This window comes from Pieris napi, chromosome 5, assembly GCF_905475465.1.
Source record: "Pieris napi chromosome 5, ilPieNapi1.2, whole genome shotgun sequence".
Lineage (NCBI taxonomy): Eukaryota > Metazoa > Arthropoda > Insecta > Lepidoptera > Pieridae > Pieris > Pieris napi.
The window spans coordinates 5,101,217-5,123,207 of record NC_062238.1 but is presented as its reverse complement, the minus strand read 5'-3'; the positions used below and the strand labels follow the sequence as shown (position 1 = coordinate 5,123,207).

The window sequence follows — 21,991 nt, the reverse complement described above, 5'->3', positions numbered from 1 at the left end:
AACCAAACCCAAGATGTCCATTTTATTCTCTAGGACCACTATGCCTTGCTTTACTATAGAATTTTTGTATTATGTTATAGAAAGTATGTATATGGAAATTAGATTTAATATGTAAGTACATTATCAGTCAATTACCTTTGTGTAGTATAAAGAGGCGATATGACCTTCAACAAGGAATTATACACAAATCATTTATTAAAACCTAAACATTACAATCAAATATACAGTATTTACATTTCTTAGATATTTATTTTGTTAACAAATAGTAAGTTCTCTTTATTAAAAGCAAGACTAAAATTAAAAAGTAAGTTTTTTCTAATGACATTTACGGAAAGGTTAGTCATGCACTAGTTTTAAACAACATATATTTTAAAATGGCTTTGTTCTCTCAGACCTATATAAGAACAATGTTTTGAGTTGGAATCACGGAATCACTAGCTTAAGAAGAAAAATTATAAGTAAAATATAAATATGTATGTAGCTGTATCTGGGGTTACTAATATTTAGGGATACTAATATTAAAGTCTTCAAAATCAAATCAATCCTCACCCTTGAAATATAAAAGTATATATATATAGAAGCAAATATAATTGAAATTGCATACATCCTCTCTGTTAAATTATGTATTTAGGCAGGCTTTCACTTTCGAATATATTTGATCATAAAATTAAAATAGTCTAACCTTGTTTTAATGTGGCTTAAAGGGGCAAGCTCTTTTAGATAAATATTATACATATCACCATAGTAATAAGACAAGAGGAATAAAGAATTTAAATAAAAAAATGATATGCTTTACTATATTTATTTTTCAAAATATGTTAGCATAATAAGTCATTAAATTTATGGAAATGTTCACTGTTATATTAATCTTAATACATAATTAAAGATAGAAACAACCCTTCTTGGCTGAATGATTTATATTGCTAGTTTACCCAATGAAAAAGTAGTAGTAATTGCTTCTATATGGTGTTTCCTTATTAATTTAATTAAAGGCGAAATTTTTGGAAATATTTTATGCTAATAATTACTAATCGTTTTCATGGTCATAAATAAAACTTTTTCATTTGGTAAGCGTATGGGTTTTGATTACAAAGCCATAGGCTTAATGAATATTAAGTATTAAATTATATTTTTCTTTATAACTTGAACGTTGGACCTATTTATAATAATGTTGCTTTATAAAATCAAAAGGCAGCTTCAAATTTACTAGTATATTTTGTAATCACCAAAGATAAACCACAGTAAGCTTCACATAAAGTTGTATATAATGTTTTGACAGCCTCATTTAGTTACCACATCTCTGGTGAGAAAAAAATATTAAGTTCTTTAAACTATGGTTTGAGCAACTACTAACGATATTATTATGTATACAAAAATTATTAACTTATTAAACTAAGAAACAGTGTCTTCACTTATAAGCACGCACCTATATATTACGAAAAAGGTTTCATGTCTTATATTTAAATTGTTACAAGGGCTGGTTTCTTACGCTAGAACAAACATAATACAAAACTTTCACCATTGCTTCCGCCTTAACTGCTACTCGTATAATAGGAAGTTGAAACGCAGAATTCCTAATTAGCGTATCAAAAGGAAACTTACACTAACAAAGTCTCTAAGGTAAGTTTATATTTAGAACCTCATGTACGAGTGTGACCTTCGCGGGGGCCTGCCTCTTGGACGTGTTCCTCGGCCACGGGGACTGCTTTCACTGTCTGAAATAAAAAATCATCATACAGTCGTTCGTTCTTTGAGGGTGACTCTTTCACGGTAAATTAAACAGGGTATTTACCTAAATAAAATATTATAACAAAGTAAACAAAAGACCTGAACGGTACTTGTATGTGTGTTAATATATAAATGTAACAGAGGATATGCGTGTGTTGTTTGTATGTACGTTCTAAGTCCAGATGAGTCATCTTCATACTTTTTTGAACATATAATTACGATAGGGACAATAAATAACATACTCCATTCTTATATTTGTATTTTAAAGTTTGTTGAAAGTATCGGTCACGTGAAGTTTGGTGATTGGTATGATATGGGGCATTCTTTTCTATTCAAAACCATTAAGAACTTCCACATCTAGTTGCTGAGCATCGAAATAGCACAAATGCGATTAAATCATTCATCTGTATTACAATTTTTAAATTAAAATATAATTATGTAAATTATCAGCGTATAGACCACGTACCACAATAGATTTCCGACACGAAATCGAATTCATCGTCCGTAGTTACATATTTACACAGCTGTATACAATATATGACTTACTTAACTTGAAAATTTAATTTTAAGAGTGATCTAACTCTTAAATACCGAGAATAAGTTGACTTAGTAATAAATGTAAAAATCAGTAATATTTTATTACTTATTTATTTATTTAAATACTTACTACAAACAATATTTTTATTTCTCGTGGTGATGTCGATAGCGACAAGGGATCTCGCTTAAGTAATTTTATTTTTATTTACATTACTTCTTTATATATTAAATGCGTAGAAACTTCTAGAGAAACAAACGTTCAGGGAATAAATTTTCCGAACCTACATTATGGTCTCAAAAACTATCTTAGACTACGTAATCGAAATCAGTAAACTAGTATCTAGTACGTGTACAATCTTAGTAGGTAATAAGTATCACACTTCTGTGGTGATGTGATGCCAGCTTAAGCCGGCATGCCTAAGTGAAAAAAAAACCAAACATAATTTTTATAAAATAATTTGCGTTAAGCAAATTATACGAGTTAAGGTGACCTTGGGGGAAACGTTATCGCGGCAGGCACTTGTGTTAACCAAATAATAGTGAACATTTTAAACAAAACTCATAGATTAATATCTGTATAGACCTGATATACTTATTTATTAAATGAAATAGCCTTGTCTATGTTACTGTTTGCTTGATTTCCTTTTCTCTAATTTTTAATGAAAGAAAAGGAAATCAAGTTTTTGTTAATTAATTAAAGTTATTTTGTGTGAATTTCTTTGCTCCATTATAATTTGTGTATGTGTTAAAATTTGTAATGTCATATTTTTTTCCTATTGTTAATAATTTTAAATGTAAATATAATTGTAAAAAATTCGTGACGTATTTCCCTAATTTTAGGAATTTATTTAAACGGCAGTTGTATATTATACAATTGATAAATTAAAAATAACATTATGTAAGTTAATTAACTAGTATTAGTACTGACTCTAATAATATATACATAATATGTAAGTGTATATAAGAGCGTGTTGTGTAGCTTGATCCAGCGACTCTCGACCCTTAAGGTCGTACGTTCGAATCACGGCAACACATCAATAGTGCGCTTTTAACACTAGCTCGTATGATAAACGAAAACATCATCAGGAAACTGTTATGCGTTAGACCCAACAATCCACGTCGTCTAATAGGCACAGATGGCGGAACACCTACTTGTTAGGAAAAAAATATTTAGATATAGAAATCTGAGGGCTTTTAATTTAATAACAATTTTAAAAATGTAATGAAACAGACTGCTGACTCTAAAGTATACAAACAATCGTAGACAATAGCGATGAATACTCACCGGCAGCTCTCATCCACCGCTGATGGGGCGAAGGGGTAGCAGAATGCGTACGTCGAGGTACCGCGCTGGCTTCGGCCTCGCGTCCCTCTTCGGCTACCTGTATGGAAACACCAAATTCACTTAAGAAAAAAACGCGGCTTACGTTGCTTTTTTTCTAAATTTCCTAATATCACCGACTCTTTTGGTGCGGGGTCTTATTTTATACACATTACGCCGGGCCTAGCTCCGGCGAAAAACCGGCTCGTGGGCATGAGCCGTAATTCGGCCTGGTATAGTGTAAATTTCATTCCTTGGGTAGTTTTGCTACCATCGGTATAAACTTTTAAGATTTCGTTTAAAATATGTGTGAGAAATGACGCGAATGTTGGATCCTTTTTTGATACACAATAGGTATATAAACACGAAATTAATATCGGTGTGAAAGTTCCAAAACTAATTTGGTAAAAAAATATCAGAAAGCGGAATCTTTATGGAGGTATAAAAATAAATATACATAATCAAATAGTATAAATTAGTGTTCATTAACATACAGCAGGGAAATTCAATAAACAATATTTTTCTTCTGATTATCTTATTTTGGAAGCAATGTTGTTTTTGAAACATATCTAGCATTTTTATTCTATTTCTTTAAATTAACCCCTTAGCCCTCCACACACATTACTGTATCTGATTAATGACTATTTTTAAGGCAAAAATCCTAAAATGAATTCCTATTCTGTGTGAAATTTGTTACTGGTATTTGAATCCAGATATTACACTCCAAGCACGTAATCCCCATAAGTCACAGAGGCTTTCTTATGACAGATAAAATTAAAGCATCACGTTGATGAAGGGATCCGAAAACCGAGATCTTTTATAGTGTGACCATTTTGTGAAGTCGAACTATAAGACAGGCCCGTATTCTAGAACATCAAAGTTTAAATGAAGTTTCAAGCTTTATCAAACCATTCTTTCTTTATGACCGATTATTTCCATATTTAACAGCCCTCAAGATAGTGACTTGTGATACGAATTAGAATATGGACCGTAGACACCTACATAGAAATTTAGTTGTTTTTTTAAATTTCCTGTAAAAATAATAACCTGTTGAGGAGAGGAAGGCTCGCTGCCCTGTGAACTAACAGCAGCCGCCTCTTCTTCATTCCTTGACTCCTCCCATTCACGTGATTCATTTCCATCGCCTCCTGTTGAAATAATAACTACTCTCAGTACTTTGTTAGAAGCCTCAAAAAGAAATTTATTATGTTTAAACTTACACTTTACAACACTCTTTGCGAATCAGTCATTTATTACGGTCTAAGTAGAACTTACCCAACGTAATATATAACCTCCAACTTCGAATCCTCAAATAGCTGTCTCAAAAAAGATCTGACGCATTTCAAAATGAAGAAATTATTAAACACTAAAATAACTAACAGAAAAAGTAAAAAATGTCTTCTAGTCGAGCACTTTTTTAGAGATGATATAAAAAAGATGTACGTACAGACCCGTGCTGTAACGAAAGTTCAGCTCTGTACTTCGAGAACAAACGTTTATGATGAGAGAACGTTGAAGTACGTACCACCGCGGCTACTAATTAATGGACCCGGTCAGTTACTAAATAGCTTAACCGACATAAAGAAACAATTGTTACTATAAACCACAGATTGTATTATTCTGTTAAATAAATAAAAATAATGTGAAAGTCTTATAACAACACAAGTACCACATTTATAGACAAAACATGTTTACTGAATTAAAACGTTTGGTTTTCGTAACTGTCAGTTTATGACATACAAATATTAAACGGTTAGAATCCGTTAAATGCGAATATTCTTTTAATAAGTATAATCGCGAATAACAGCTTGAGACTAGATTAATTACGAGGTCAGATATGACGGCCAATACAGTCTAATTAAATTTAATGTTGCTTTTAATAACCTGTCGAAAACATCTTAGTTCAAATTTAACGCTCTTAGCTCCGTCAATCTATGCTGTGGTACGATTAGCAGAAGAAAAATCAAAGACCCTACTAAATTCATTGGACATTTATTTAATGGCTCGCATTTCTACGTCTATTACATTGGCTTCATACCGTTATTGATTTCCTTAAATTATACCAAGGGCACCTCGTTGGGGGTGTACGATAACAATTATACAAAGGCAGAAAACAAAATTGTGACGGAAATTAATTTGATCCTTACTTTTTATCCACATATACCGAAAAAGCCTTTACTTTATATAATCATCGTACGATTGAGGTTTACAAAATCTCTCATCGCTACACTATAATTTGTCTAATGTATAAGCATTTATTTGGCAAAACATGCACCAAACAGCGATACATGGCCCGTCCGAGGTTAGAATATTTTTTGTAATGAAACCACGGATTGCCCATGTCTAGTGAATCAAATGGGACCCATTAATGGGTTGCCACGTGATTCCCGCCGTTAACTTATGACAAGGAAACGAGGCGATTTTTTCACTAGAACATTTTAACCTCCCATTTTTATATCGTAAGTGATTTAGGTTGGAAAAACTAAATACAATCGACTGAGAATCGAATCAAAATTTATTTACATTATTTGTTATTTAATTTTAAGAGATTTAGAAATTGTCTGTTACTACACTAGAAAAATAAACAAAAAAACTTGGCCCTTTTAAGCGCCAGTGGTGAAGAATTTATTGGAAGAACGGACAGGTCATCCATGATGCCTAAATGAATAAATTATAGTTTGATTTCTTAATATACCAAGGGCATATCTATATTTGAAATGTTTTCTGTATGTACGTACGTGTGTCCGTACGTGGTGCTGGTGGCAGTGCAGCTGTGAGATCGGCGTGCGTGTCAAGGTGAGACGCGGCGCCTCCAGCCTCTGCAAACGTAAATCGGGCTTCGCCCCCACTTGCAGAACCAGCCCCACCCAAGGGAGACACTACTGCTTCACCAAACCTAATAACAATTTTTGCTATTACATTTTGTATGTATTCGTAAACTAGGCTATGTTTTTTTTCGTGTTACAAATTAGAAATAACATGTATCCATAAAAGGTTATTAAAAAAAACGTGTGTGTACACGCGTTAGAAGTTATACTTCTTTGGCGTAACAAGATAAAAATCTATTCAAAAATTTTATTCAACTTTTGTAGACTGTAAAACTAAAATGTTGAATATAGCTAACTTCAGGGTGTCGTTTTTTTGCGACTGTGCACGCGCATCGTAAAAATTTACTCTCATAATTTTACCCTAACGCGCCAAAAGAAGTGTAACTTCAAAAACATACTGGTAGGGGAGCCCACGATGCTAAATGGGGATTTACTCGAGCGTCGTAGAGACCTATTGGGATGCAAAGCTTAGATAAAAAGAAGAAAAAAATGTTATATGATAAATTCCTTTTCATCGGTGGGGGAAGCGGCTATAGATAGTTAAATATGTAAAAAAAAACTGTTGCATGGACATCCTCGAGCGCGTCAGATATTGATAGCATCTATGCCCTACGTATTTTTAATAATGTACGTATGTTAATCTGATCGTTTGCATGATGCGGGTGGTTGTATTTAAGGGTTGAAAATTAAAAAAAAAAAAAAATTATCGAGCGCGTCAGATTTTCTAAGGGAGTGTTAAGTGCACCAAAAAAAAGCTCTCATTCACTAATCTGACGATTTCGATGGGACGCAAACCCACAGCCATTGTCTTAATTTGCAAAAAAAAATCGCAATTTTGAAATACTCAAGCGCGTCAGATTAAGATATATGTGGTTCATCTTTATGTTCTAAACGTACTGTCTCATAATCTGACGATTATCTAGAGGGATTCGCCTGATCTGCCAAAAAAAAAATAGAAAAATGGTTCACCTAAAGGGCCATCCCTGCAACTTCCCGCTAATTCCATTCCTGGGCGCTTAAAATTGATATTTTGAGCTCGCTGAGTTCAAAGAAATAACATTTCTATGCATTTGAGCTCTCCCAGCTCGAAAGTCTGATAGAAGTTTCATAGAACACTATTTTTGGAATTTTCAAACCGCAATAACTTTTGAATGGATTAAGCAATTTTCACGCGGTTGGCGGCATTCGACGCAGTTTTATCATCCTCATAAATAATTTTGCAATTTTAATTGATCGAACCACAAATTTCGGAGCAATCCCGAAAAAACACTTTTTCGGGTTTCTTTCGTGTACGATATCTCTCGAACGAATCAACCGCTTTTGACCAGCTTGGTGGCGATCGACGTAGTTTTTCAAGCTCAAAGGCGGATTAGTTTTTGAAGTTGATCGATAAAGAAACCACTTTAAAAAAAAATATTTCTTATTTTTTTAAGATTTTTCAAAATTTCTCAAAATCTATCGGTCCGAATCGGTTCAAATTCACAGGAAATGTAATTTTGAGGGAAATATTTAGAACGCCGTTTAGTAGATTCCGATCGGTTTAAGGAAATGTAGGCATCACGCAGCTGCACGCATTTAACTTTATCGACGAATTTTTGTTATTTCGGCTTGCGGAAATCGTCAGATTATATATTTTTCATTATTCTTGCATTATTTCCTTCAAAATAAAAAAAAAATTAGCTACGCTCGAGAATGTCGAGATGACGTTTTTTTTTTACAACTTTGTTGCCCTCCCCTTTTTTTCCGTCACTCTCAAATTGTCAGATTAGTGGAATATACACTTTTTAGGATGTAATTAACTCACCCTACCTTAATCTGACGCGCTCGGGAATTTCTGATGGTCAATTTTTTTTTACTAAACTGATCCTGTCTCCTTCACGTGCGGCTTTATATATGGGCCTCATATTTTGTGGAGGTACTTAACCGGGTACAAGGTATCCCCCTATATATTAATCTGCCGCGCTTTAGTAAATCCCGAAATCCCCTCTTGGGCTCCCCTACCATACGTAAAATTTATCAGTCACAGCAACACATCATAAGTACATAACGGCGCGAACTCGTGTAAATGTTGTTTTTGATTCATCGGGCTAGAATTTCCAAGGTTACAGCTATGTAAATATTCACTGCTTTTTTTGAAGATAAAAAAAATAATAAAAACTTAAGAGTAGAGAAGCGACATTATAATCTATTAGTATAAAATTGTTATTAGAAATAGTGTAAAAGAATATAATATCAGGAATGAAACCATATATTTGATTTTTAAAAATATTAGAAAAAATCATTATTATTTTTATGTCCAACCTTATAAAATTAAATTAACTTAAAAATTAATATAACACTGAATTTAGTTTTTTAAGTAATAGGAGGAAAACGTGCAGGAGGCTCATCTGATGTGAAGTAAAGCCCATGGACACTAAGATTTCCAGAAGGCTCGAAAGTGCGTTGCCGGCCTTTCAAGAATTGGTACGCTCTTTTTGGTTCGGAAATACTTGTGCTAGTGGGCAGCTGTCTTCACATAAGAGGTGGTGCGCGGCAAAAACTGCCTAGAAAAACGCTCAGTTTTGGAACGGGGACTCTTTATACTTAAAAGTGAACATTATGTGGTGTAAAGTCGAAAATAATATTAACAATAACGCGTAATTCAATCCTCGCCCCGCATCGTAACGTTTTACAAAAGGACCCCCCCCTCCCAAAATCCGTTACGTAATACTTGAACGCTCCCTTACAGAATGGCACATAAAATATATATTAACGAAAAACTCACCCATCATTGCGTCTAGGAACATACAATGTAGGAGTTGACGGCACGATGCTGTCGTCTCCGTCATCGCCGTTGTTCCCGCCTATTGACAATGCACCGCTTGCTAAAAAAAATATTTTAACATTTCAATAAAAGCTATTAACATATAGATAACATTATAATTTATTGAAATTAGAGTGCATATAAATAAAATAAAAAATAAATCAGTGGCGCTACAACCTCTTTAGGTCTTGGCCTCAGATTTGTGAATCTGTTTCATGATCATTTTTAAATCTAATAGGCAAGTAGGTGATCAGCCTCAAGTGCCTGACTCACGCCGTCGACTTTTTGGGTCTAAGACATGTCGGTTTCCTCACGCAAATGCGCACATATAAAGTACATTGATGCACAGCCGCGGATCGAACCTATGACCTCAGACATGAGAGTCGCACAAATGTCCGTCAACTATTTTAATTTTAATTTAAAATTTAATTTGAAATTAAATAAAAATTTAATTTAATTTCAAGATTGGTAAATTATTACTACTTTTATTAAAATGACTTTAAACTGTTAGTAGTTCCGCACTTGTACTAAGCCAAGAAAATGTTAAGTTTTGAAGAATAACCAAGACTAATATGAGAGACTTGATTTACATGGACACTATTCCTATAAAAACACTGGACAGCTGTTCAATTTAAGTGCTCTAAAATTATGCTCGGTCAACTTTTCTTAGAAGAACTATAACTCTCCTAGAATTTACTTAAATTCTTGTTTTTAACTAACATAGGATGTATGATATAACATTATGGTCCTGCATACACTGTTATTTAAAATTTGATAAAATGTCACAAGTACACTCTTAACATTTTAAATTTGAATCTCATAGAATTAATAAGCTTTCATTTAGCGCTTAATTAGGAGTTTATTATTTTTTATACGCGACTGGAATATGTTACAGTCTTTTTATCTTAAAAACTATAAGTGTGCTTCTGTAATTTAATTCTAGGGTGTTAAACTGAATACATACGTTCAGTCCCGCTGCTAATAGCCTCGATCTGCGCGTGCGCAGGAGCAGGGTCGCTGTCCGCCTCTCGAGCGCCCTCTGCCTCTCCCACGTCACCATCTACGCCTGACCCTGCCTCCTCGGACCCTCCCGACCCGGCTGACTCTGCTGAACCTGCCTCCGGTGACTGAGCGGGAGATTCCTTAAAATTTTCAGAAATTATGTAAACAACACACGACCTTATTGAGAAATTATTTTACATAAAGTATTTGTGAACAAGGAGATACTAAAAAAAGTAAAGATACCAAACTGGGAGTCCAATCAGGCAGTGCTGTTCATACCTGTCTGGTGGCGGGACTTTCATCGTCCCCTTCCGCCTCCTCCTCTTCTTCCCCTGCCTCCACTTCCTGTTCCTCATCCATATCTTCTTCATCCTCCTCGCCCTCCTACAAAATATTATCAAACGTTAATAAAAAAATTGGTATTTTCAATTTCAAGTTTCGTGTCATCTCTCAAGCCAGGTCAAAAAAGATACAATTGATCTTTTGCCCATTCAATTTAAAAACATACTTTTGAATACCGTTAATTTATATAATTTACTAGTCAATCATATGAAAGTACATACTTTAGTTATAAACACCTCACCAATGAGTAAAGAAAACAGCAACAAAGACAAAAAAGCTATAAAAAAATTATTACCCGGTACATAGTTCCCGAACACCTTTCGTCGTCCTCTTCAGAGTCCACCACGATTACTCCTTCATCATCTTGGTCGCAGCGAGAAGACGTCGGAACTTGATATTCCACTTCCACTGACCGTTCGAAGCCCTTTATAGATACATATTGTATAGCGCATACCAATATTAATAAAGCTTATATTGAAATTAAATAATGAATGGTTTTAATTTATATTTTGATAGGCATAAGCCTTAATTAATTAAACGACAGTTATAAAATTATATTTTGTAAATAGTTAACTCAAAGAAATAGTATATCAAAACTCATATAATAAAACATAATACATTAAAAAAACAAGACACGACACTTTGGCTTGAAAGTGAGTTCTTACGAATTTATTCGATATTATTTTCTAGTCAAATAAAACATATGTACCTGTACACGTGTGCGTTTAGACGTAACGGGCCTTGATTGCAGGCGTCGTTTCAAGGGTCTCGCATCTGGAGGTGGATGGGAAGTGCTGACACCTGGTGGAGCGTGGGAAGTACTGACTCCCGCCCCAGAGTGGGAGGTACTCCCTCCTGGCGCTGTATGAGAGGTAGTGACGACTGGAGTTGGGTGGGAAGTGCCTACGGTAGCTGCATGAGAGGTACTGACTGCAGCCGGAGCCGCGTGCGATGTGCTCACGCTCGACGCTTGGCCGGTTGTGCTGGCACCGCTCACTGTTATAAATTATTTTTATTTATACACTCTTTATAATTTGTATGACAATACTTGGCGATTAAAAAGAGTGGCGGAAAGTTTCTTGCCAGTTCTTCTTACCCGCTCTACGCCCTTGACTTGCGAACTGGTAGTAAATGTAAATTTACGATTAATTTAACTTGACGATTCAAAAGTGTACTTGGTTACCCACTTGAATAAAGATATTTTGAGTTTGAGTTTAATGTCAGTCGTTATAAAGAAAACTCTCTTTAACGTAAAAAATGAGGCAAATTTATTTGGTTTAACCCAAAACCCATACATTCTTGCCTCGCTATAACGAAACTTCTAATTAGAATAAAAATGCTCGGTCCCTTAAAATTCATTATAAAGAGTTTTCACTGTATATAATATATTATGGAAAAAATTTAATAGCTATATAGAAGGCAATTTTTTTTACATCTCGTTTACTACTAACCAAATGGGGCCCCATTATAATGTAAAAGTGTATTAACGATATAAATGTAATTAAAACATAATAATTTTGGATCTTCAGGAACTGAAACTCCCGTATGTTAATCCTACACGTTTCTAATTCATTCGTTTTTGTTGCTCCAATTTTCATTCGAAAACGTATGATTTGTAAACATGAAAAAAATCCAAATCGAATCTTAGGTTTTCTTCGTAGTTTCTTCTTAATTTAAAGTGAAACCATATTTAAAGAGCGAATAAGTTATCTGCTGCTATATACGAAATATCTTCATACCCAATTAAACATTGCCTGAAGACATTTCTTGACTTTTTCTAAAGTTGCAGTTTGTCATTAGGCTCGCAATAAGAGCTCATGGTAGGCTCCCAGATAATTAAACGGTATTTGTTTGTAAATAGTTAACCACGAGGTGGCAATCGTATATGTATTTATTCTGTATCACGATGGAATGGGAATATGTATGAATTTCATAGCTTAATACTAAAACTAACCAGGCAAGGGTGCAGATGGCGGTGGCTGCGCAGGCGCAGGCGTTGCTACCGGTGAGCTGGCTGCGCTACTGAGGGAGCCCGTGGGTCCCCCGCTAGGCTGCTCAATACGGGGCAATACTAGTGCCACCGCCTGAAAAATGGCCAATTATATAGTTTAAACACAAGTTACCTACACATAAGTACTGTTTTAAGTAAGTGTACAGTGAAAAATTTCTTCGAAAACATTTCAATAATCAAAGATTATTATTGTACACTGAAAACTACTGCAAATATTAATTAAATAACAACCCTATCTACATTAGTTTAATTTCTAAGTGAAAACTGTTTATTTCATTATTCTCTTTATATTCACGTTAGCAAGTATGTTTTCGGTTACTATATTAAACATTGAAATAAATAAATTAGAACAATACTTATGAGGAAGAAATTCTAACTACAATAAAACATTATAGTTGTACAATGTACATATTAATTATACAAATACCTGCTGGGGTGTTTGTGAATGTGTCGTAGATTGGGTAGTGCTATCACTGGAGCCCGAACTGCCCATTCCAGCTTCACTAGTATCCATATCCTGTAAAATATTAGTTTTATAACATAACAATTGTCTTAAATATCTTGACTCGTAATAATCTATTATGTACACCAATAATACAAAGATGTCAAGGAAAATAACAATGTTAGCGGTGATTCACTTTAGAGTTGACATTTGCTGTCATAAAAAAACATTAAAAACAATATAAGAACACAAATTAATATATTAATAGCTTTATTAATTTCCTTAAAAGTCAAAAAGATATAATACAATTAATATACAATTAAAGTTAAAATATATCACCTGCGTCGATTCCGGCGGCGCAGTAGAAGCAGCTAGTGAGGCGCGCGTGAGTGGACGCGAAGAAGAAGCTGGCATATACTCTGTTGTGTGGGCGTCGTGAGGCGCCGTTGGCCCCACCTGAGCCATGGGTCTTATTGACGCTAATGGAGTTTCACCACCACGTCGGCTTCCTGACACGCTCTGTTGGGCTACACCTAAATAAAACATATAATATGAGAGATCCGTAACATGCACTAATTTATAATCCTTCCTTTATTGAACTCTTCGAATGTGTTTTCATTAAACAACCTGATTCAAATCAAATTAAGGAGCTGCCTTTCGATTCTATAACTCACTTTTCGAACTCGCACAGCGGTTTTCGCAGCGGCGGTCGCGCTCAAATCAGTCGTGAAACAGTCATTTTACGAGTTCGAAAAGTGAGTTACAGAATCGCAAGGCTGATTTCGAATCTCAATATGCATTAAACAACAAATTAGGCAAACAATTTAGTTTAACTTTGAATTTTAAATATAACAGCAACAATAGATATTGATTCAACTTACCAGCCATAGGCTTGATATTTGCAGTAGGAGGTTCTGTAGTTGTCTTTTCTGACGTGGATTGCTGTTTTGATGCCGACGCTTGGCTGGCTAATTGCCGCTGTAACAGATTGACTTTTTGCATAAGGGCCTCAACTTCTCTGTTGCGCTCGGCTTGAGCTTCGCCTCTTTCTTTTTCAAGACGGGACAGTCGTCCTTCATATTGTGATTTAATAAGAGCCAATCTGACATCTTGCTCGTCTCGTGTACTTTGTTCTATAGAATCAATTTTGGTACGAGACTCATCTAATTCACGGCTCAGTGAATTTTTCAACTCCGTTAACTGAACGATTTTACTCTTTGCTTGCTTTAAAACTTGTTTTGCTTTCTCTTCCTTATCCATGTTAGCCGTTCTTAAGGTCTCCAATTCTTGCTTTAATTTGTCATTGTTTGCCTTTTCAGATTCTAATTGTGCTTGTATTTCATTGAGCTGGTCTTCTATCTTCTTCGTGTTCTCTGCGGCTACTGCACCAGCTGCTGCCACATCGCCTTCACTTTTCTTTTTCTCTTCTTCTACGGATTTCACGAGCTCTTCGTATTGGCCCTTATATTTTTTAGCAATTTTACGTATTTGCATTTCTTTATTCTTTATATCTGCTAGAGAAGCTTCTTTTTGTGATAAGTCTTCTGTTAATTTAGTATTAGTATCTGCCATCGTTGAGTGTTCAGCTTTAAGCCTAGTTAACTCTTCTGTAAGTTTTGACATGTCTTCTTTGAGTACAAGTAGTTCTTCATTTAACTTCTTATTTTCCTCTATAAGGACGTTTTGCTGACGTGATAAGGCTGTATTCTGCTCTTCTAATTTAGTTTTTTCAACTTTGATAGCTGTTAATTCCTCATTGATCTTCCGAAGTGCCTCTTTTTCATTTGTAAGCATTTTAGCTAATGTCTCTCTTTCGTTTTGTAACCGTTTCCAGTCTTCAGGGCTAGTTTTATTTGCACGTTCGACGAGAGCATTTACCCTTGTTCTCCACCTTGCACAGTCTCCCTTAATAGACGTATTTTCCGACTGCAAGGTATCATTCTTGGATATTAGATCTGATATTTTTTCTTGTAATGGACTTAACTGTTCTTCCAACAGCTTCACCTGGGATGTTAGCTCGTCTACGCGATGACTTAAACTGTCCCGTTCTTCTCTTAAAATTCGGTTGCTGTCAGTTAAAGCATTTAGTGTTTCGACTTTTCTTAATATATCTGACTGTTTATTAACTGTCACCATTGTAACTTCAGATCTTTCCCTTTCTGCTGCTAATGCCAATTTAGATTCATCTAATTGTTTTTCATTAATTTCCAACTGTGATCGCAATCTCATTGTTTCAGCTTGTAAAATATCAAATTTAGCCATTGCTATATCTTTTTCTTTTCGTAAAAATTTTATAATGCGGAAAAGTTGTTCAGAAGATTTTCCGTCATCTTCACTTATTGAAATATTAACATTTGATTCATTTGTTGATTCATTCATGCTATCTGAAAATGATCGCGATGCATGGGTAACAGAAAGTTGGGTACCCAAAGCTTGAATTTGATCATGGAGTAATGCATTTTGCTGATTTATATCTTTCAATTGCTGAAGTAATAGTTCATTTTCAGAAACTATACTTTTCTCTCGTTCTAACCAGGAAGCCTTCTCAGATTCCATTTTAGATATGGCATTATTTTTCAACGCAACCATTTCATTAAGTTCATTTTGTACTCTGGTCAGATCTTCTTTTACCTTTGAAAGCATTTGTATATCTGATGAATGCAAAATCATTTCGTGACTATACTTTTCCTCAGCTTTCTGTACAGCCTCAGATAACTTGTTTATTTCAACCCGAGCATTATCTAATTCACTGCGACAGCTTTCGTAGTTGGCATTTAGATTTTTGAGTTCCTCTTTTGCTGATGTTAATTCAGCTTTCAAGCTGTTACTTACAGAAGAATATTCTCCATTTCCTTGCAACGACAACTCTGCTTCAAGTTCTGAGCACCTATCTTCTAATGCTTTAAGTTTAAGGGCATTTTCTTCAAGCTTGGCAGTAGTTGTTGTTTTATAATTCTCATACTCTGCATTAACATTTTTCAATTGTTTTTCTGATTCCTCCGAAATATTACAATACTGCTTAATGTGCTCTTTCGTTGTGTTCAATTGCTCAAGTAGTGAAGAAAGTTCAGCATCTTTATCAGACAGCTTATTTTCTAGCTCTTTTATTTTCTTTAATGCGTTAAGTGAAGTATCGCTATTCGGAGTTAAAGCGTCTTTTAATTTTTTTACAAGTTCGTCGTTATTTTTATTTTTTTCCACTAAAGCTTCTCTTAGCTGCTGCACTTCTTTTCTAAGTACATCTGCAGCATCCTTTTCTTCCTGCATTCGTGTTTTCGCTGTGTCGGTAAGTCGTTCAAGATGAGCTGCTAATTCTCTAAATCTATCTTGTTCTTCTTGTAGCCTTCTCCTTAAGGCTGAACATTCTCGTGTTGCTTCATCAAGCCTTGACTCAAGTTTATTACGATTTTCTGCTTCTACACGCTCCAAACTTGCTTTTATTAATTCAAGATTTTTTAATAACATGCCTTGCCCTTGACGTTCTCTATTTAATACTTCTTTTTCAGTTTGTAAACGTAATTCAGTGTCTTTTAATAACTTGACTTTAGTATTTAAATTTTCTGCTTGAATTTCAGCTGTTGCCAATTTACCTTGAGCGTTAAGAACTTCATCCCTTAAATGTTGGAGGGATACCTCATGTTTTGCAATTGTTGCGTTATAAGCTTTATTTTTTTCTTCTAAGGAATGTATTTGATTTTTGTATGTTGTTATATTACTTTGCAGGACTTTAATGCGCTCATTACTGAAGTCCAAGGTGGAAGCAAACTTGCTATTAGCAGCTGTTAGTTTTGAAATTTCTTGTCTCATACTATCAGTTTGTTCAAATAACATTCTCTCATTAGTAATTTTTTCTTCTTTGTAAGTTTTGAATTCTTCTTTTAACATTTCCATTTGCTTCTCAACTTCTTTATATTTAACTTCAAAGTTGGATTTTTCAGCATCTTGAGTTCTTGATGTATTTGACTCTTGTGATGTGTCCATTGAAAATGATTCTGCTCTATCTAAATCAGTTGGATCAATAACTGAAGACATCTCAAGACGTTTTCCTCTCATAAGATCATGATATAATTTTTTAAACATATCCCGCTGCCGAATGAGACCATTAACCATTTTAGTTTGACGATCTTGGGCTTCAGTTAACTCAGAAACTCTTTGTTTTAAAGTTTCTACTCTACTTTCCATTTCTCCACTTTCAAACTGCTCCTTTTGACGTTCTAACTCTTCTTGTTTATCAGTAAGTTCCCTTAACATGCGCAACAGTTTTTGGTTATTTGATTGTAACTCTTGAATATCAGTGAATGTTACAAGTGTCTTTGAAATTATTCTGGAAGAGTCAGAAGAATTAGTAGTGTTACTGTTACTTTGAGAGGGATCATGGTCACCATTTACAAGTCCTCCTCGTCTGTGTTCAACTTCTTTAAGTAAAAAGCAAACTTGTCTGCCTAAATCAGCTAATTCAGCCTTAAGTTTACTATTTTCTCTGTTATAGTGGTTTGCAATTTTAGAAGCTTCAGTGTAATCATCTCTAAGCCTATTGCATTCTATAGTAAGAGACTCAATTTGTTGAGATAATGCAGTATTAGTTTCTACAGCATCTGATAACTCAGATTTTTGTTTATGTATAAACGGAGCTTTTTCCTCCAACTCTTGTACAATTTTGTTGATTGTTGCATTCAATTTTCTATTTTCTTCCTTTTCTTGAGACAGTTCATCACTGACTTTAACTAACTCAGAGTAAATTTGAGTAAGGGACATGCCTGATTTTATTAATTTACTTGCAACTGCTGCTGATGGAGCTAGGTCACTAAGGGCCATATCTAAATTGTGAGCATTTGCAGCTTTTAGTAAATCATTTGCATGTTCCAGCTCGCTTTTTAGAGATGAAATAATTTCATTTTTCTTCTCCATTAACTCTTCATGATCCACTTCTGCTTGCTTATACTTAGTTTCCAGTTCCCCATACTTTTCAGTTGCTTCATTCAATAACTTTTGCAATTCAGCTATACCCTCAGTTAATTCCATGGTTTTAGCCTCCGCATCATCATGCATAGTTTTAAATAAGTCAGCTAACTTAGTTTTGGCTTCCAATTCTTTTTTGTAATTTTCTGCCATTTTATTTTCTAGTTCTCTTTGTTCCATCAACCTCTGAGTTAAGTGTTCAACACGACTACTTAAATTCTTCTTTACTTCATTCAGTTGGGATATTTGATCATTTGCAACATTTAACTCCTCAACCTTTTCTGTAAGTTGTGTCTCTAAGTTTATTAATCTGCTGGTATTGTTTAACCTTACAGTTTGTAGTTCAGAGGTTAGTCTATCAACTTCCTCATTTAAGATTTTAATTTGAGAATTCAAAAGGACTCTTTCTTGGTCTAATCTTTTCTCTTGATATTGCAATGTAAGTTCTTTGCTTTGAATTTCATCATTCAAAGCTAAGGCTTCACATTTAGAATCAATAGCAGCACGTAATTGTTGTGATATAGATGCTTCATTCGCTATGAGGCGTTCGATTTCAGTATTACGCCTCTCCAAAATGCGGGTAAGGTCATTTCTTTCATCAATAGCTGCATCTCTTGAACTTTTAAGGGAAATAATTTCATTTTCTAATCTTGATATTGTATCTCGGGACTTCTCAAGTTCTGTGCTAAGTACTGAAACCTTGTTTTCCAACTCTGTGTCAGATTCTTCAGAAAGCAAAAGCTTTTTTGATGCTTCCTCATATTTTAAAGCTGTTTCTGTAGCAGTTGCTTCTAAAACTGCTACTTTTTCATCTGAAAAAGAAAATCCATCATATAATATATCAATCAACAATAATTTATTGTTGCATGTAAAAATATGTTTTATTAAACTTTGTTCACAAACATTTTTTTCATACATATAATTAGTAAAAAAACAGTATTGTTAGTTATAATATTTCAATACATTTCATGAAAATAAAATAAAGTTAGCGTAAGCATTTCATTTTTTTTATTTAAGTTAAACTCATATTAATCCAGAAAGATGAATACTATAATAACAAATTTAATGAGTTTGGTTCATGGCCCGTAACGCTGGTAGTGCCTTCTTTAATATATTGCAATGCTGAGGCAGTGTGTAAGAAAAACACCAGATCTAGGAACCCAAGTACTGTTGACCAGTGTACATAATCCTTAAATAGATCCTGTAAAATTTTTGTTAATGCTCCAAATGATGAACTACTACTACTAACATAATAACAATTATTGCATCATAATACAGTGTAAAACTCTATATAACAACACTCAAGGGACTGTGCCTATTTTGACATTACAAAGAGTTGCCGTTAAATGAAAGAAAAATCTGTATTGGAAAAAGAAAGTTTATTTCAGACTAGTGTTAGTACTTACATAAAAACAATTCGTATTTGAACGCTATTGCGTTGTCTGACATATTTGTACTGTACCAATAGTTAAGTTGTATTTTTTAAATTATGTAATTCATATCTTGCGATATTGAGGCATCGTCGTGATACAGCACATGCAAGCATGCGAATTTATAAAAAAAAGAATTAATTTCATGGAAAGTTGGGCATATATGACAAGTATCGACAGTCGAGTTTATTTCTCGTTAGGATAATAAAGCTACAAAGCAATGTACACAGCTCTGCAGTTTTACTTATTTTGGCCACTTAAAAAGTACTTTTTAGTATTTAATTGTTGTAGTTATTGAGGTTGGGTGTAATGCTATGTAGAGTGTATCATTGTATGGAAGACAAGCTAAACAAACCAAAGCCGAGTGGTTAAATTGAGGTATGTTACATGGAGTTTACACTGTACTAACTTTTACACTTATTCCAATATTAAAGCATATAGTTAATACATTAAAGAATATGTAAATGACATGACATATATAGAGACATATTGTGTCTTTTATATATTTTTATAAGCAGTCATTTTAATTTACCCAATAAAATACTAGAGAATAAACTTGATTCTAGCTATTCAACATTCATATAATATATTATTTTCTTAAAACTAAATTTACACATAATATTTTTTTCTAAATGTGCAAGTGTATCGTATGTATTCTTACATGTGCATGGTACACAAAGTTTAATCATTAAAAACCTTTCATTTAATTATACTAAAGGTTTATGTATCTTCAGCAACACAATAATTATTTAATTAAAATTAACCAAAATCTCAGGTAGGGTGTAGCTCAGTGTAGTGTTATGTGTAATTTACATATAGGTATTTACATAGACAAGCCACAAACAACACTCAAGTTATAACAATCCATATTATGGAAAACATAGAGGTCTGAGTTTTAATCCCATCATAATAATTGACTATTATTAATACTTTGGGTAAAAAACCCCTGATCATCTGCTTGCCTATAGATAATAATTAAGTACAACAGGTGTGAAAATGGATCTACTTCTCTCTCTAGTTACAAAATCAAATCTTATAAACCTATGAACATAATAAGGAAGTTTATTAATCTTAGAATAAAACTGTATATAGAGAATATTAAAACAATGTATGGGTAGACATGAGACCATTTTACCAATAATTTGATATCCTTAATAAGAATTGGTATACCAATAAGTAAAATAAATTTAAATAGGGAGTGTGTCGTCTGGAAAACGTGCCTGCCTATATCAGGGGTATCTTTACAGCACATTTTTCTTTCGAGAGTAATAACAAGATGGCAAATCATATTTCAATAGCATGCAGTCAATCTATAGAATTTCGAAACTGGGGAAAACACTGGCGAAACATATAAAAGGCCGGTAACTCACCGATTTGTGATTTAGTGCTCTCGAACAAAGCTTTTGATGTTAAGTATTCTTCAAATTTAGTATCAATGTATGAGTTAAGTTTTTCCTCAACACCAACAGGCAAGTTTGCAATTTCTGTGTCAGATAAAACATTATTAAGATGCTTTTTATCACCGGCTTCATCAGTGGCGACTTCCATTTTTGCACTTTTACCACTCTAATTTAGCTTGACATTTGCATTTGAGTTTCGAGCAATGAGTATTTGACTATTTGGGCAACGCGTTCCTCATTTTTTTATCTTTCCAGATCCATGGCGGATACATGTCTTTCCGTCGAATTTTTGTCTATGGTTATGACTTATCGGTATTCCAACTGTCTTGCACTATAACTCCCGTAACGTATGCCAAAACAAAATACTTTTGACGTGAGGCTCAGACATAGGGCTTCGTTTCGAACTAAAACCTTAATATTTTATTTGCTCCAAAACTGAATTTTATTCTAAAGACGATTTACATTTTATTTAAGAAGAACTCGTACATCTTAAAATAACAATTTCCATACATCTAATAATCGTCGGACATACAACTAAGTAGATCGACTCATAAGACATGATAGGTTATCCTATTTAACAAATTTTGAACAATGCACAAAATTCTTCGATGTAATGTAACTATCTATTGTGTAAATATGACAAAATCATATGCTGCTTGTACAAAATATGTCCTCATAAATTTTTGTACGATGGACAGTCTAGGAGATATAGCCCCTTTTCGTGATTTCACCCCTTTTTCCAAAATGGTGGCCGGGGGGACAAGGGCGCCAACACCACAAACTTGGGTTTAAGCTTGTATTGACCCCCTCTACATGTCCCATAAATAAAATTGCGTCCTCTAACAAATGTTCAGTTTGGCCCTAAATTGTTTCAATGGACTAATATTAATAATCTGGATTTGTTATAACTTCAACACAAGATAACTTAGCGATAATTACGTTACGGTCATATTTTAAATTTACCGACCTAAAAATTTAAATTTGACTAATGCATTAAAAGTTTTTGTATCACTTAATGTTTAGAAAACATGAAACATTTTAATATAGCTTGGCTCCTGTAGCCACTTACATTGTCTTTAACGATGAGTCAAATATACTTAACAAATTACGCGCAGCTATGATCTAATTACGTATTAACTATTAAAGAATTCTATATTACCTTTTATTACGGTACTATCCTAAAAATTC

General features: G+C 34.0%; 1 protein-coding gene across 1 annotated transcript; it reads right to left on the bottom strand.

Moving 5' to 3' along the window:
* Nucleotides 1-786: 786 nt before the first annotated feature.
* LOC125049624 (nucleoprotein TPR) lies at nt 787-21,023 on the bottom strand. The gene is made up of 14 exons (XM_047649017.1): nt 20,774-21,023; nt 13,896-18,785; nt 13,354-13,547; nt 13,000-13,089; nt 12,516-12,645; nt 11,271-11,557; nt 10,857-10,985; nt 10,499-10,603; nt 10,182-10,359; nt 9,179-9,278; nt 6,325-6,482; nt 4,634-4,734; nt 3,551-3,647; nt 787-1,715 (listed from the first exon to the last, which is right to left on the bottom strand). Exons 1-14 carry the CDS (start codon nt 20,949-20,951, stop codon nt 1,633-1,635), a joined length of 6,720 nt encoding a protein of 2,239 aa, XP_047504973.1. The 5' UTR covers nt 20,952-21,023; the 3' UTR covers nt 787-1,632.
* Between the last annotated feature and the right edge of the window lie 968 nt (nt 21,024-21,991).

Bases quoted from the DNA above. Each gene is read 5' to 3' on its own strand.
- LOC125049624 (XM_047649017.1), bottom strand. From the start codon at position 20,951: ATGGAAGTCGCCACTGATGAAGCCGGTGATAAAAAGCATCTTAATAAT. The intron at 12,646-12,999 runs GTATTTGTATAA...GCCATTTTTCAG, and splicing joins ATTCACAAACACCCCAGCAG to GCGGTGGCACTAGTATTGCC. The intron at 3,648-4,633 runs GTTATTATTTTT...GTTTCCATACAG, and splicing joins AGCCTTCCTCTCCTCAACAG to GTAGCCGAAGAGGGACGCGA.